Source organism: Phaseolus vulgaris, chromosome 6 (assembly GCF_051622355.1).
Source record: "Phaseolus vulgaris cultivar YP4 chromosome 6, ASM5162235v1, whole genome shotgun sequence".
Lineage (NCBI taxonomy): Eukaryota > Viridiplantae > Streptophyta > Magnoliopsida > Fabales > Fabaceae > Phaseolus > Phaseolus vulgaris.
In genome coordinates, this window is record NC_143503.1 from 10,603,975 (window position 1) to 10,618,487 (window position 14,513).

At 36.8% G+C, this 14,513-nt stretch overlaps 1 protein-coding gene across 1 annotated transcript; it reads right to left on the bottom strand.

The window, feature by feature from the left end:
* Positions 1-9,307: 9,307 nt before the first annotated feature.
* LOC137831001 (GDSL esterase/lipase At2g04570) lies at positions 9,308-12,652 on the bottom strand. The gene is made up of 3 exons (XM_068638473.2): positions 12,262-12,652; positions 9,870-10,359; positions 9,308-9,613 (listed from the first exon to the last, which is right to left on the bottom strand). Exons 1-3 carry the CDS (start codon positions 12,619-12,621, stop codon positions 9,417-9,419), a joined length of 1,047 nt encoding a protein of 348 aa, XP_068494574.1. The 5' UTR covers positions 12,622-12,652; the 3' UTR covers positions 9,308-9,416.
* Between the last annotated feature and the right edge of the window lie 1,861 nt (positions 12,653-14,513).

The window sequence follows — 14,513 nt, forward strand, 5'->3', positions numbered from 1 at the left end:
CTCTGTGATGGTTCAAAGAGTCCAAGGCCAGATGGCTTTAACATGAACTTTATCAAGAAAAGCTGGGAGGTTCTAAAAGACGACATAGTAGCAGCGGCGGCCATTTTTCATGAAAATGGGCACATTCCAAAGGGTTGTAATGCCTCCTTCGTAGCTCTTATACCCAAGGTAAAAGATCCGGTTATGCTTGAGCAATACAGACCTATCTCCCTAGTAGGTGTAGTTTACAAGATTATTTTGAAAGTTTTGGCGGGAAGGATGAAGAAAGTCCTCGGCTCTGTCATTGATGAATGCCAATCGACTTTCCTAAAAAATAGAGGGATTCTTGACAGTGTGCTCATGGCTAACGAGGTGGTAGAGGACCTGAGGAGGGGTGGAAAGAGTGGTTTGTGCTTTAAGGTGGATTTTGAAAAAGCCTACGACTCAGTCAGATGGGAGTTCCTATATGAAATGTTAAATAGGATGGGGTTCGATAACAGATGGGTCATGTGGATCAAAGGATGCCTGGAAAGCGCAACGGTGTCTGTGCTTGTCAATGGTAGCCCTACCGAGGAATTCAAGCCTTCGAGAGGGTTAAGGCAGGGTGATCCTCTCGCTCCTTTTTTGTTTATAGTGGTTGCGGAAGGGCTGGATGGGCTAGTAAGGCAAGGTGTGAAGGCAAATCTCCTATTTGGTATAAAAGTAGGAAGAAAAGAGGTAGAACTTATCATCCTTCAGTACGCAGATGACACTCTTTTTCTATGTCAGGACTCCTTCAGTAATGTAATCACCTTGAAGTCTATTCTCAAGGGGTTTGAGTTAGCCTCAGGGTTGAAGATTAACTTTCATAAGTCAAAGTTAGCAGGCATAAATGTTTTGGAAAGCAATTTGGACTGCTATGCAAAGACTCTGAACTGTGGCCAGATGGTAGTACCTTTCAACTATTTAGGCTTAGAAGTGGGGGGGTAATCCGAGGAAGAAAAAATTCTGGGAACCTGTCCTAAACAAACTAAAGTCAAGGCTTAGTGTGTGGAAAGGGAGGTTTCTCTCAATGGCAGGTAGATTGTGCTTAATCAAATCTGTTCTATCTGCTACACCGCTCTACTACCTGTCTCTCTTCAAAGCACCAGAGTTGGTTTGTAAAAGTATCATTAGTATTCAAAGGAGGTTCCTATGGGGGGTGGGGAAAGGAGAAGATGTCTATATCTTGGGTAAGCTGGAAAGACTTGTGCAGAACAAAAGAGGAAGGTGGACTGGGAATCAGAGACATCCGGAAGTTTAATTATGCACTTATGGCAAAGTGGATGTGGCGGTATAGCTCTGACGAGAAAGGGAGGTGGAAGGAAGTGCTCGAATCGAAGTATGGTCTGGTTATTAACAGTGGCTCTTTGCCTATCAAATATCAGTCATGGTGGTGGAGGGATTTGACGAGCATCTATAGGGAAGGAGGAGGAGACAGGTGGTTCCAAGACGAAGTTGGATGGAAAATAGGGAGTGGAGATAAAATCCGTTTCTGGGAGGATGTGTGGGTAGGAAATTCAAAGCTAAAAACTCTGTTCCCGAGACTGTACTCTCTGTCGTTAAACAAAGGCCACAAGTTGGAAGAAGTGGGAGAATGGGAAGGCTCGATATGGAGGTGGTCCTTAAGATGGAGGAGAGGTAGATTTGAGTGGGAAACCTCAATAGAAGTTGAGCTGGAAGGCCTCATATCCAGGGTCAGAGTAAAGAAGGATGAAAAGGATGCTCTCGAGTGGAGAAGTGAAACTAATGGGTGCTTCACAGTGAGCTCCGCGTATGAGTGCCTAGTCAGGACGATTAGGGGCCCTCAAATTGATGTTTTCAAACACCTTTGGAAGACGAAGACGTTCCCCAATGTTATGTTCACAGCCTGGAGGGTGTTGCTGAACAGAATCCCAACTAGGATGTGCTTGAGAAGGAGAGGGGTCTTACTGGACACATCTGTATGTGTTCTTTGTGAGCTTAAGGAAGAGTCTTGCCAACATCTCTTCCTTGAGTGTAAGGTTGCTAGTCATGTATGGAATCTATGCCTTAGATGGATTGGAATTCTCTACGTCCAACATAATGATGTTAGGAACCATTTTGAAAGTTTTATTTTGACCCAGGGCAGTAACAAACAAAATCAGATTTGGAAAGGGGTTTGGGCTACCATTATATGGTGCTTGTGGAACCATAGGAATTCAGTAGCTTTTAATCAAGGTGTTGTAGATGAGGAAGAAGTTTTTCAAAAGGCCCAGCTAAAGTCATGGTTATGGTTAAAACACAAGGGGAATAAGTTTACCTACTCTTTTTCTGATTGGGTGTTGAACCCAATGATATGTATTAGTTGCTATAAGTAGTATCTGTGCTGCTATGGAATGATTGAAGTTTGTCGGTTGGCGGTGGAACAAAGAAAGGAAGGGGGTTCGATTATTGGTGAACCTACATGCTGTACAGAGGATGGTTGTGGAGTTGTGTGGAAGTATGAGTGGTTGAATTTGGAGCAGGGACCTTGCTGGCAGTATGAGTTGAGGTCTGAGGAAGGTGCTAGTTTTGAGTTGAGACTGGTTAGATATAACTTTTGTTCCCTTGTTCTTTGTTTGGTTCAGTTTTAGGACCTTGTAGGTGCAAGCATCTTCAGGTCACGGGTGTGAATATGTTGGAGTTGTGTGGAAGCACCTCAGGCACTACAGAAGCTAGTTTTCAAAGAAAAGGAATAAAAGTTTTCTCATGGCTTGGATGGGAATGGCGTGCCCATTGGAAGAAAGGCTGGTGTTGTGATTCCAATGCTGGTTGCAGTTCGCCAATTGGAATATCAGAATGAGTTTGTTGATGACTATGATGAAGGTGACTTTGGAAGATGATGGAAGAGAGAGTCCAAGGGGTACCCCTAGTTTGCTTGGGGTGCAGTTGCAGGTAGTGATCTGGGTGGTTGTGGAGTCGTGGGTCTGATCTCGGGATGGTAAGGCTTTTTATGCTGGAGTCACCTCGCATGGTCGAGAGTAAGCACTGGGCAAATATTTATGATTGTGCTGAACCGCAGTGGCTATTGTGCTGACAGTGGAGAGTGGCGTTCATGGTACAGAGAACATTTCAAAAGGCAACATCATCTTGGTTGGTTTTGACGAGGATAGAATGCACATAAGGCTTGGTGCGGTCGCTGTGGAATGGTAAAAGTTGTTAGTGCAGGTGATGGATGGAGGTAGTGTGAAGGTGCTGAAGTCATATGTAGGGGCAACGAAGTGTCCTATGGCCCAGATGTTGGCAAGGGGAAGGCTGGTTGCGGCTAGAAGGATGTATGAGTGTTTTTTGGGGTCTCATATAGTGATGCAGGAAAGAAGTTGGGTACGAATGTGGTTTCTATAGTCATACCACATCTTTCTGGTGGTTTTATCACGTTAGCTGCACCCTTCGTGATGTCTTTGTTTCCTTTTAAATGTGTGAGCTGGTGGGATTAGATACCCACTATGTGTGATGTTGGCTACTTGTCTGTTGGGTGTGTTCAGGTAGGTTAAGCCTTTTTCTGGTTACTCTATCCATGCCCTACGGAGAAGTATCTTTATGGTTAGTGTATACGGGTTGGGATACCCCTGAAGTATCCCACTAATTTAATTTATTTTATTACTGATAAAAAAAAATAAAATCAAGTATCAGTTAAGATGATCTGGCTCAGTGTCAATATGACTACCCGAGTACAGGCGCCCTGTGCGTGAAATGGTTATCTAGTATCAAGTAAGATGACTTGGCTCGGTGTCAGTACGACTATTCGAGTGCAGACGCCCTGCGTGTAAATTGGTTATATAGTATCAGGTAAGACGACCTAGCTCGATATCAGTACGACTACCTGAGTATAGGTGCTCTGTCCAAAAATTGATGTAAAGGAAGTATTTAAGCAAGGTAAGACGACCTCGCTCGGTGTAAGAACGACTACTCAAGTACAGGCGCTCAACAAAATAATTTGATTGACTTGATGTAGGGTAAGACGACCTAACTCGGCGTAAGAACAACTACCCTAGTATAGGCGCTCTGCGAATAGATATTACAGATAAGTTGTTTTGGTACATGGTAAGTCGGGCTAACACAGTGTGTGAACGGTCACCTGAGTTTAGGCGCTTTGTGAAATGATTAAATGATACATAGGAGAATCATTCGCTTATACAAGAGGGGTTATCCTGCTATATGAGTGGTTATCCGAATGATGAATGAATTGTTCTTAGTGTGGAATAAGACGACCAAGCTCGGGAATGTATGATTATCCAAGTAGGCGCTCTACAAAGCAAAGCTTGGTGAGATCAAGGTATATGGCCCTTGGCCAAGTTTGTGGAATACACCTATGCAAGTTGAGATTGAGTATAGGCTTGTCTTAACTGTGGGTGTATAGTTCATCAAAATGTTAATTCTTTATTAAGTGGGAACTCCACGATTTTTCATGCATAGATTCACCTAAGTTGATTTCTTGTTATCTTTATTACTTCATGCTCAAGAGGTAGAGACGAGTTAATGTAAGTATTATAGTATCTGCATGTGTAGTTGTTATACTTAAGCAAGTCGAAGTTCGCTATATGATAAGTTAAGTAGCGAGGCATGAATTTGAAATTGAGAAAAAGCAAAGATGTTAATAACATAAAGTCACAAAATGTTCAAATTATTCAAAGGGAAGCAAATTGTAGCGTGTTACAGAACAATTCTCGTTCAAGCTAATCATCCTTTAGTTGCCATCAACCATGGTTTTACCCGGGTCGAATTTGGTGAAGTCCAAAGAGGGATGAAGTGTTGTTGCTTGTTCAACTGCTACCTCGAATCCTACAAGGTAGGACTGGGCAACATCTTGCTTAAAGGAATTTCTGGTTTTGGCAAAGGTTTCGTCCTTGAGGGTCAACTCCCTTTTTAACTTGTCAACCTCAGCCAGCAGTGTGTTTCTTTCTTCAGCCAGGCTAGTTGCCTCTTGGGCTCGATCTGCTGCCTCCTGAGATCGATCCGCTACCTCCTTAAATTTCTCAGCTTGAAGTCGTTCGACTTCTTGAAGTAGGCCTTTTGAATGTTGAAGCTCAAACCGAAGGTGTTCCATCTTATTACAGAGCTCCAAATTCTCTTGAACTATCTGATCTTCTGCTGCCTTCCGAGCTCTTGTCTTCAAAATGGCCAAGCATCCCATGGCAAAGGCCTGTTCGATTTGCTTCATGGAGTCACGATACAGTTGGTATTCATCGTGGGCCATGATTCTGTCCTTGTTTTCACCAGGCAGGAATGTGGGTTTGCCATGGGTGGGGACATCGAAGCTCAGGTCCCACAAGCTCTTTCCTCTATAGCTCTCCGCTTCGCCCTCTTGGATAACAACCACATCTAGGGTCGGAGCCTGGCCTTCTGAAAGAGCAGCATGTTGAGAAGGAGCTCGTCCATCCAAGTGAGAGTGCTCGGTAAGGGTAGCAGTTGCCTTCCTTTTTATTTTGAAAACAAGCCTCGAGGTGGTTTCTTGGTCTTGCTCAGTCAGGGCTTGAATAGTTGTGACTGGAGCTTTTTGTTTTTGTGCTAAGGAATCCTTGGGCATGATGGCAGTTGCCCTCATCCTTTTGGCCATCTCGCCTAGCTCCTTCTTGTTGATATGGGTCAACATCCTCCCTACAAATAAAATAAGTAAATGGTGGTAGGGTTATTTTCACCAAGAGTGGGAAGTAAGGAGTACTAGTATAAGTCTTCAAGGCACTAGGAAGGTACTCTTTGGATATTAGATAGGAGGTGTAAAAGACAACCTTCAAGCCTGTCAAGAATTGACAAATCCTTTGATCTTTGGATGATAGTTCCAGGTGTCGAGCCCTTCGAAATTAGGGTTTGAGGGTCCAATACAAGGGAAATCCATCTAGAAGGGCTGAATCTCCCGTGGAGGCTCAAACTTTAATGAACTTACCTTTGAAGTTTTTGTATGAAGACTGGAAGAGGGTAAGTATTGTTAGAATTGTAGGCCTAAAATAAGAGGGGGGTGAATTGTTTTTGAACGTTTTTTGCAAACTTTGAAGGTATGGAGAAACCCAATTAAGAATCAAAGCTAAAGTAATGAAAATGGTCAAGTTACAAAACTATTTTAGTTGATTTCCAGAAAATCAACCGATTGTGTATGCGACTCAACCGATTGTTTTTATCAGCAATTTATAAAAATAACTTAAAACAAATATAATTGAGATTATGGAAAGAGAGAATCACATGAACAAATTTATACTGGTTTACTCTTACACCAAGAGCTACATCCAGTCCCCAAAAACCACTGGGTATTCCACTATGTAATCAACCACAGATTACAACCACACACACACCAATGAAGTGATCTTGAACCCCTAAAGAACACTCACTTCCTTTGGCAATACAACACACCATATATCAGAACAACCTCTAACTCTACGAATCACAGTTCTTTACAAAAATACAGATCAAGAGAGAATAAGGAATGATCACACCTGATATAGATTGAATCACAAAAGATTACACAACATCATATTCCACTCTTAGCAAGTTCAATCAAAGCTTGATGTAAATTTTGGAGAAAAATGTTTCAAGAGATTAATCTCAGATCATTATTACCAGAGTGTTAAACAACCTATTTAAACTCCAAAAGGAAGTTAAAAGCATTTAATGAAGGAGCCATAACAATTTTGAATCAATTAAAACATATTTACCAAACTTAACAGATTATGTGAAGAGTTTTCAAAAAGCAATCGGTTGAATTGTCAAAACAACCGATTGAATTGGTTTGATAGCAAGTCAACCAATTTCAAGATTTGTCAAAACCTGTTTCAAAAACCACTAAGTGTCAAACAACCAATTGAGACGATAAAACAACTGGTTGTTTTTTCACTTCTTTGCGAAACACTTTTTTTCAAAAGGATTTGATTTAAACCAACTTTGAATCCTAACTAAGAGTGGATTTACAATTCAAACTACTCAGTACTCACACACATAAGCTACATCTAGTCTTCAAGCAATCCATATAGATTTGGAGACATCAAAGCTCTTGTTCAATAAGTAAGGCTTTTCCAGGGGCACCATTCAAGAATACCAACAATTTAGTAGTTACGTGTTTGGCTTCAAAGAAGTACAAAAAGACCTTGACAGATGGCGAGATGCCGAACTAAGCACACAGAATAATGAAAGCACGGATGAATGCCTAGCTATTAGGGTGTAGCTGGGTAGGGGCGACCTTGAGCTCGGTCAAAAGCTCTTTTTCAAAAAATGAACAAAGGGAGTTGTAAGAGGACCTTTTTGAAAAAGGTAGCATAAAAGAAACAGAACTGACCCTCGATGTCTGAGGACTCATCGCAACATATGGGCTCGCCCTCCCTACACTTTATGGTTTTACATGACTTTCATGCCTCTTACTCATGGTACAATCGTTTTCTCTCAACTCTCTAAGGCGCTGATGGGTGGTGTAGTAAGAGGTTTCTTTCAAAAGATCTTTTTTGGCCCAGTGGTATAAGACATTGTAATCCATTGTAAAAAAATACCTAAATACAAGCAAACACAAACAAAAGTATAGATACAGTTCAGGCCAAGCAGATTGAGCAAATCCATAAAGTTGCAGTCCAATCTGTGTAACATCATCAACTAGTTAATCATCAAGGAAGAAAGGAATTACCTGGGTGACGCAAGTGGAAATGTATGACAGTGAAGGAGGAAGTGCGAAATGACTTCAACGACTAAAAACACCAGAGAAAGCGAGAATGTGAAAGTTGCATAAGAAAGTTGAAGTGAGTTTCATCACGTTAATCAGAAATGGATGGTTTGTGCTAAAGATGTTAGGTTGGATACCTAGTAACGACGATGAGCTTGGCATACTGGACAACAATGCTCGGGACCTCGGTGCAACCATTTGGTTGTGGTCAGCTCGGCCTTGGGCCCAAAAGCGGGTCATGGGCTCGACCCAATTTCATTGGTAGGCCGGGGGAAAATAATTAGAGTAGAGAAAATAATGAGTTTGGTCAGATGTTAATATAAGGTTGTTGGTTAAATATATGCGTCAATATATATATATATATATTAAGTTGTTAGTAAAGTATATATGTTAATTTATGCAAAGTTGTTAGTTAAATAAATATCTGCATAAAGCCATTATTTGAATATATAAAGATATTAGTTAAGTGGTGAGCACCCGAGAATAAAGGTGCACGAGATTTTCTTCTGTTGGTAGCACCATGAGTAAAGGTGCCCGTAGGCAGAATGTTGTTTCTGTTATGTTTTCAGTTGAAATTTATATTCTCGTGAGGGAAAGTTGTTAAAGGATAACTATAAAAGGGGCTTGAGACCCTCGAAAAAGGTATGCTATTTCTAAGTGTTAGAGACTGAAACTGATTTTTATTTTGTATGCTCTCACTAACTTGATCGTCAGAGTGTGATCAACAGGTAGAGCCCCCTCTGTCTCAACGGAGCGTTGTTCCAGTGCACCAAGAGAAAGCAAATTAGAAAAGGAGCTTGTCCATCCAATCAACCCGAAGGTCAACCGACAAGAACAAGAACCATCATAATAAGTTGTATTTTCTATGACGGTTGTAGAAATACCAGTCATAGAAAGTTTTGTCAGAAAATATTATGACAAGTATTTTGTACATTTTATGACGGTTCATAACAATAGTCATAGTAAATCAACTTACTATGCCAGTTTTTCAACCAACATAGAAAATGCAGAGTTTTTATAAGTCTTGATTCTATGTCATCATTAGAACCGTCATAAAAAGTTATGTAGAACCGTCATAAAAGTCTTTTTTACACTAGTGACTCTCTTATAACCGATGTAAAATATATTTTTCGCAATCCCTTAATTGTTTAGAAATCTAATTCTTAAATGAATGGATAATGTTTATATATTATTTTTCGCAAAATCTTACGGATTGTTGATGTAATTTATTCCACAAAATAATAATAACTAAGGAATATGTTATACAACTCAATGCATAAATCCCAAAGAAAAAAAAGTCTATCACAATTTTCTACATAGACATTAACATGTTCTTCTAATAACATATTTATTGTGAATTTTTTGGTCATAACATTTTAAACCATTAAGCATAAAATTGTCCTTTTAGAGTATAGTTATTACAATTTTATTATATATTTTTTATGATATTTAGTTGGGCTATATTCATTATATTTAGAATTCATAAATCCATTGTCCAACATTCCAATTGTTTTACCAAGAAAAAAAACCAATTTAACCCAGAAAAAGTAAAATTAGGTTTGATTGAGCATGTTTGTGGATGGGTACAATTAGGAGCTTGTGCTCTGTTCATGATGGTGTTAATATTTTTAAAGAAGAAAGTCTTCTAAATTAAATACTCATTTGAATCAGTTGTAGGATGTGGTGAATTAGCACCTTTAAACAATTCTGATTTGGATAGTAATGAAAAAGTCCATCAAGCAGCAATAACATTACATTACATAAACAAAATTTAGAATATTTAGTGCAAAAATTGAGCTAGTGAGTTCTTCACCAGGTACTTTGCAATGATACCATTGGTTTTCTCTGTTGGATGGAATGAGTCCCAAAATACATATCTGGAAGCATCTATGCAACTGAAAGAACTGGCTCTGCTGCATGAATACCCCATTTCAAACATTCCAGTAGCACAACATGCCATTGAGGCCACCTGAAACCCTGAACACAATACAAACAATTTCATTATAAGGATATTAAAGTTAAAAATACTGATTCATAGTATATGACTTATTGATTAAAGTTGAAGTTAATGCTCATTCATAATATATAACCTATTTGTAAGAATAAGGTTAAAATTCATCTTTTAAAATATATAAAAACTAAGTTACTAGTTTAACATTTATATATAATGTACAACAAAGATAAACAATTTTACTAAGAAAATGTAGAATTGTAAGGTAAATTTGTAACTTACCATACTGAGACGGCTTGTGAATAATTTGCAAGAAAATATCATAAGGATTTGAAAATACCAATCTGATATGAGGAAGGTCTTTGTTGAGCCTTGTTGTCAACTTGCTGAGTTTATCATTGAACTCCAATGCAATGGTATTGTATCTGGGCACACACTCATTTCCACCAATAAAATTTGTTGTTCTCTCCAGTGGCAAGCACCCCATGGGAGGTAAACCCCCCAAAGATATTTTTCTAGCACCAAGACCATAGAGTTTGTAGATGAATTTCTCAGCTATTCCAGCCAGAAAATTTTGATACTCTCTTGGTGTATATTCTGATGCCCTACCAGGGATGGCAAAATAATTCTCTAGGAAGTCATTTGTTCCCAGACTTATTATGTGCAATGCTTTGGCAAAGGTCTCATTTGCCCTACTTTCTCCCACATACACTCTTAGTTTCTTTTGGAACCCTTTGTAGTACTCCAACTGCTTCCATAATGGTATCACTGACTGAAACCCCAAATTCAAATAAATATGTCATCACTTATTTTCACATCATACAACTTCTAGCTAAATTATCTTAATCAATATATTAATTCAACAAGTTCCATTTTACAAACTTTTCTTTTTAACAAATACTACATACAACTTATTTGGGATAAAAAAAAACTCCAATACAATGGTTGGAAATCTCTTATCGACTATAAATAAGGACTCTAAATAAGGACATTTCATAGTACATATCGACTATAAATAAGGACATTTCATAGTACATAAGTGTAAATTTTATCTCATAAATCGATTATGTAAGGTTAAAGTATATTTAAAGTTCAATGTATGTTATATAGAGTTTATCCTAACAAGAATTTGTTGAACTTTTAAGGTCATTTGCTACCGCTATCATACCACCTATTATATAATCTCATACACGAGTTAGTAATTCTAGAGATATTGAATCCCAATCATATAAATATAAAAGTATTTTATAATATATAAATGAGTACAAACTTTATCTTAAAAATTGTAAAGTTAAGTTAGACTTATAACACATTTCTAATAGGTGCTTTAGATAAAGAAAATATTATTTTATAAAGGGTAAAAAACAAAGTATTTGTTTTCCTAGCTTGTCCAATCAGTTGTATTTATTATATCAATAATTTGTTTTTCTTCGCGTGTTACACTGCACAAAAGTTTAGAGATGTCAAAATGATAATTTTGTAATCTTTTACTACAAAGTTTTCTCAAATATATTTATATCTAGTTTTTCATCATTACGATTTTTTTTCTTATTCAAGTGTATAAGTATAATATTTTAAAATTTTAAGAATACATACATAATGTAATAAATTTTAAACTTTATATAAAATTTTTAAAAATGTTAATACAATTTGAAAAAACCCAAAAAGTATAAATGCAATTTACTGTTATTTATGTTCCAATCCTAATGCATGAAGAATTAATATGGCCGCCAAATCATTTACGACCAGGGGAACACAATTAATGTAAATACAATATTAAATTAAACTTTAAGAGTTAAACGTAATATTACTTCATGATAAATTATCAAATTTTATTTTGATAAACTTTTAATGTTTTCATCTTTTATTTTTTATTTTATTTTTATCCTTAAATTTATTTTAATAACATTTCGGATCCTAAAATAAAGAGATTTGCATGTTTCGTGGATAAAAGTAAAAGTAAATGTATATTAAAATGAAAACGTCAATTTTTCTTTATTAGAAATAATAAAAAGTTAGGTTCTTTATTATAAACGAAGTCATGTTTAAGCTATCGTAAAATAATTTATTCTGTCATGTATATTTTTTAAATTTAAATTATTTTCTTGTTGCACACGTGTATATTATAATCTAACTTATTGTTGTATTCTAACATCTCCTTATTTATTTCTCATTTAAAACAATGATCTTTATTAATTATCAGATAATGATAGGTTACTCAAGAGTACCTACCACACGTAGTCTTAGTTTAATAAATATTTTTTATTTATAGTATATATAACTAGGGGAAATACAAGCTTATAAAAATGAAAACAATAATTTACATTTAGAATAAATTATATGTATAAAATAGTTCTTATTATAATAACTATTATTATTAAATTATAAAACGATTTTTATTAAAAATTATTATAAAAATAAATAAAATTATTTAAATTTAAAAAAATTATTTAAAGTGTAAGAAATTAGATTCTTTATTTATTTTTAAACTCAAAATTTTCTAAATTTTTAAAAATTCAAAAATTGTTAAATGTATTATATTTTAATATTGTAAAGGATAAAATTGGAAAAAAAAAGAAAATGATGTTTATATATATTGTTAGTGATATCTAAACTAAAATTTGATTTGAAATGAGTGTTATAAGAATGATAATGAGAAGAGAAGAATACTGACCAAGACATCTGACGTAGCATTGTCGTAGCCAGTAGCAGCAGAAGCAAAGGTGACGCCGGTGGCGAAATGTGAAATATTGTGATTGGGATCCAAATAAGGAGGCACATATGGTTTGATTCCAAAGGCTTCGGATAAGAAATCTGTTGCTATTCGGCCATTGCTGAATCTCCCAGTTGCCTTCCCACCAACAAAGTCTCTTCCGTAAGGTTGGAAATTGCTGCGAGCAACTGTTTCTATGTAATTGTTGTTCCCAGCATCCACCGATGAGTCACCGAACACCATCATTGCCGGAACCTTAGCCCTAACCATAACCATAAACAGACCAACCAAAACCATGCACAAAATTACCTGCACTCCCATTGCGCCTCTATGATTACTCACTCAATACAAACAACATTCCATATAAATATTGGTTGGGGGTGTTAATGCAATTACGAATTTTAGGTGAGTGAGTTGTTGGAGCCATAATTGATGTCTAAGACCATCTATCATCTAACTCTTATGAGAGCTTTTAATTTATTTTTTACCTACTTTATGTCACATTATTTTTTTAAGATTTCGTATTAATATGGCCCTAATTTTAATAACATTTCTCTTTAATTATTTTTAAGATAAAACTAATGTATTAAGTCATCTTTATTTATAAGGGACATTGTATGAGATTTTGATTTTTTTTTTAGTGAATTTTAATATGTGATATTATTTTTAAAATCTTATTGTAACTTCTGCTTCAATCTAGGATTTTTAATATATTTACTCTTGAACATTTTGAGGTGGATGATTTTGTTTTGGACGAGTTGATCATTCTGTTGAATGATTGGCGAGTTTCATTGATGGTGATCGAGTATGGATTTATGTGTAGAAAATTTTCTAACGTTCGAGTAAGAGCTTAAAAAATATGAAAGTATTTAATGGATGAGAATAAGATTGAGTGAGTACTATTTGGGGAATAAAGTTATATTTATAGGCTTTTGAGTATAGCTTGATCTCCAAACAAGTCGTTATCAAATATTAGGTTGATTAATCTGTTATAACATAAATAATTTTTTCAAGAGATTTCGAGTTATTTGGATTTGCAGGTGGTTTTACACAATCTCTAAAAATTGGGTAATATTATATCTGTATTGGACCAGTGTTCGGTGGTCGGACATCAGCGTCTGTGTTAAACAGGTCAGCTCGGTCGTTGAGTCAAGATTGACGGGCCACACGAGTGGGCCCCAGGTATGTGTGTATTGACTCTCATTCATATACTTAATATAATCCTTCGTGTATAAGGCCTGATCGGTCAACGAAGAGTGTTATTGGGCCTAAGGGTGCATTTAGTGCATTCGGGTCTAGTACAAGGAAAACATTCTCCATAAGCCTGAACTCAAGAGCGCTAGGTTTTAGGGGAATAGGTTGCATGCATGGTACGTAAAGCCATGTATGCCCACGAGAGACAGATTGGACCCCTGATGTTGGTACATGAGTTGGTACCCTGGTGGTTATTCTGTTAAGATTTTATGCACCCCAAGGAGATAAAATTTTGTGCAGTTGCAGCGTTAAGATTGTGCGCATTGTAACAAACTCTTCTCCCATTAGACATGCTTTCACCCGAGATAAGATTCTCGTGAGAGTAGGTTGTTACAAGAGGTAGCCTATAAATAGTCTATAAAATGGACTTGAGATCCCAGGTGAAGGTAAGCTGTTTCTAAGACTGAAACTTACTACTTCTTAGATTCTTATAAGCCCTGTACTGACTTGATCGTCGGAGTGCAATCAACAGGTAGGACCCCCTCTGTTTCAACGGAGCCGCGTTCCAACGCAACAAAGGGAAGAACAAATTCCAACAGAGACAGACGGAGTTAGGGCCTCTCACCAGAGTCAACCGACAAGCAAGTCAATCGACAAGAACAATATCATTATTGTTTGGTATTGGGTAGTACACATGTCGTCCAAGCTTAGGAACCCAATTTATAAGGTAATTACGCTTTAGTTTAAAATTTAGCTCAAATCATATTTTTTTTGCTTAGCTTGAAAAAGAGGTAATCTTTTCAGGACTAACTTTAGGTCAAATGTTGCGACTATTCATAGAGCTTGATGGACTGAGCTTAGTGTAATTATAATATTTTTGAAACAATATGGATCTCTATATCATTAATGAGGGGTATTCATACTTAATGATGAGTTTCTTTTCGAGATGATATGTCACTTAGGTGACTGACATTTCAGTACTCTTGCCACGTTTTCCTAGGATGATGCGACATTACATG

What these genes read in the sequence shown, in the direction of transcription:
- LOC137831001 (XM_068638473.2), bottom strand. Translation starts at nt 12,621, where the DNA reads ATGGGAGTGCAGGTAATTTTGTGCATGGTTTTGGTTGGTCTGTTTATG. An exon ending in ATGCTACGTCAGATGTCTTG is followed by an intron (nt 10,360 to 12,261) that starts GTCAGTATTCTT and finishes TTGGGGTTTCAG; the next exon opens with TCAGTGATACCATTATGGAA. An exon ending in TCACAAGCCGTCTCAGTATG is followed by an intron (nt 9,614 to 9,869) that starts GTAAGTTACAAA and finishes TATTGTGTTCAG; the next exon opens with GGTTTCAGGTGGCCTCAATG.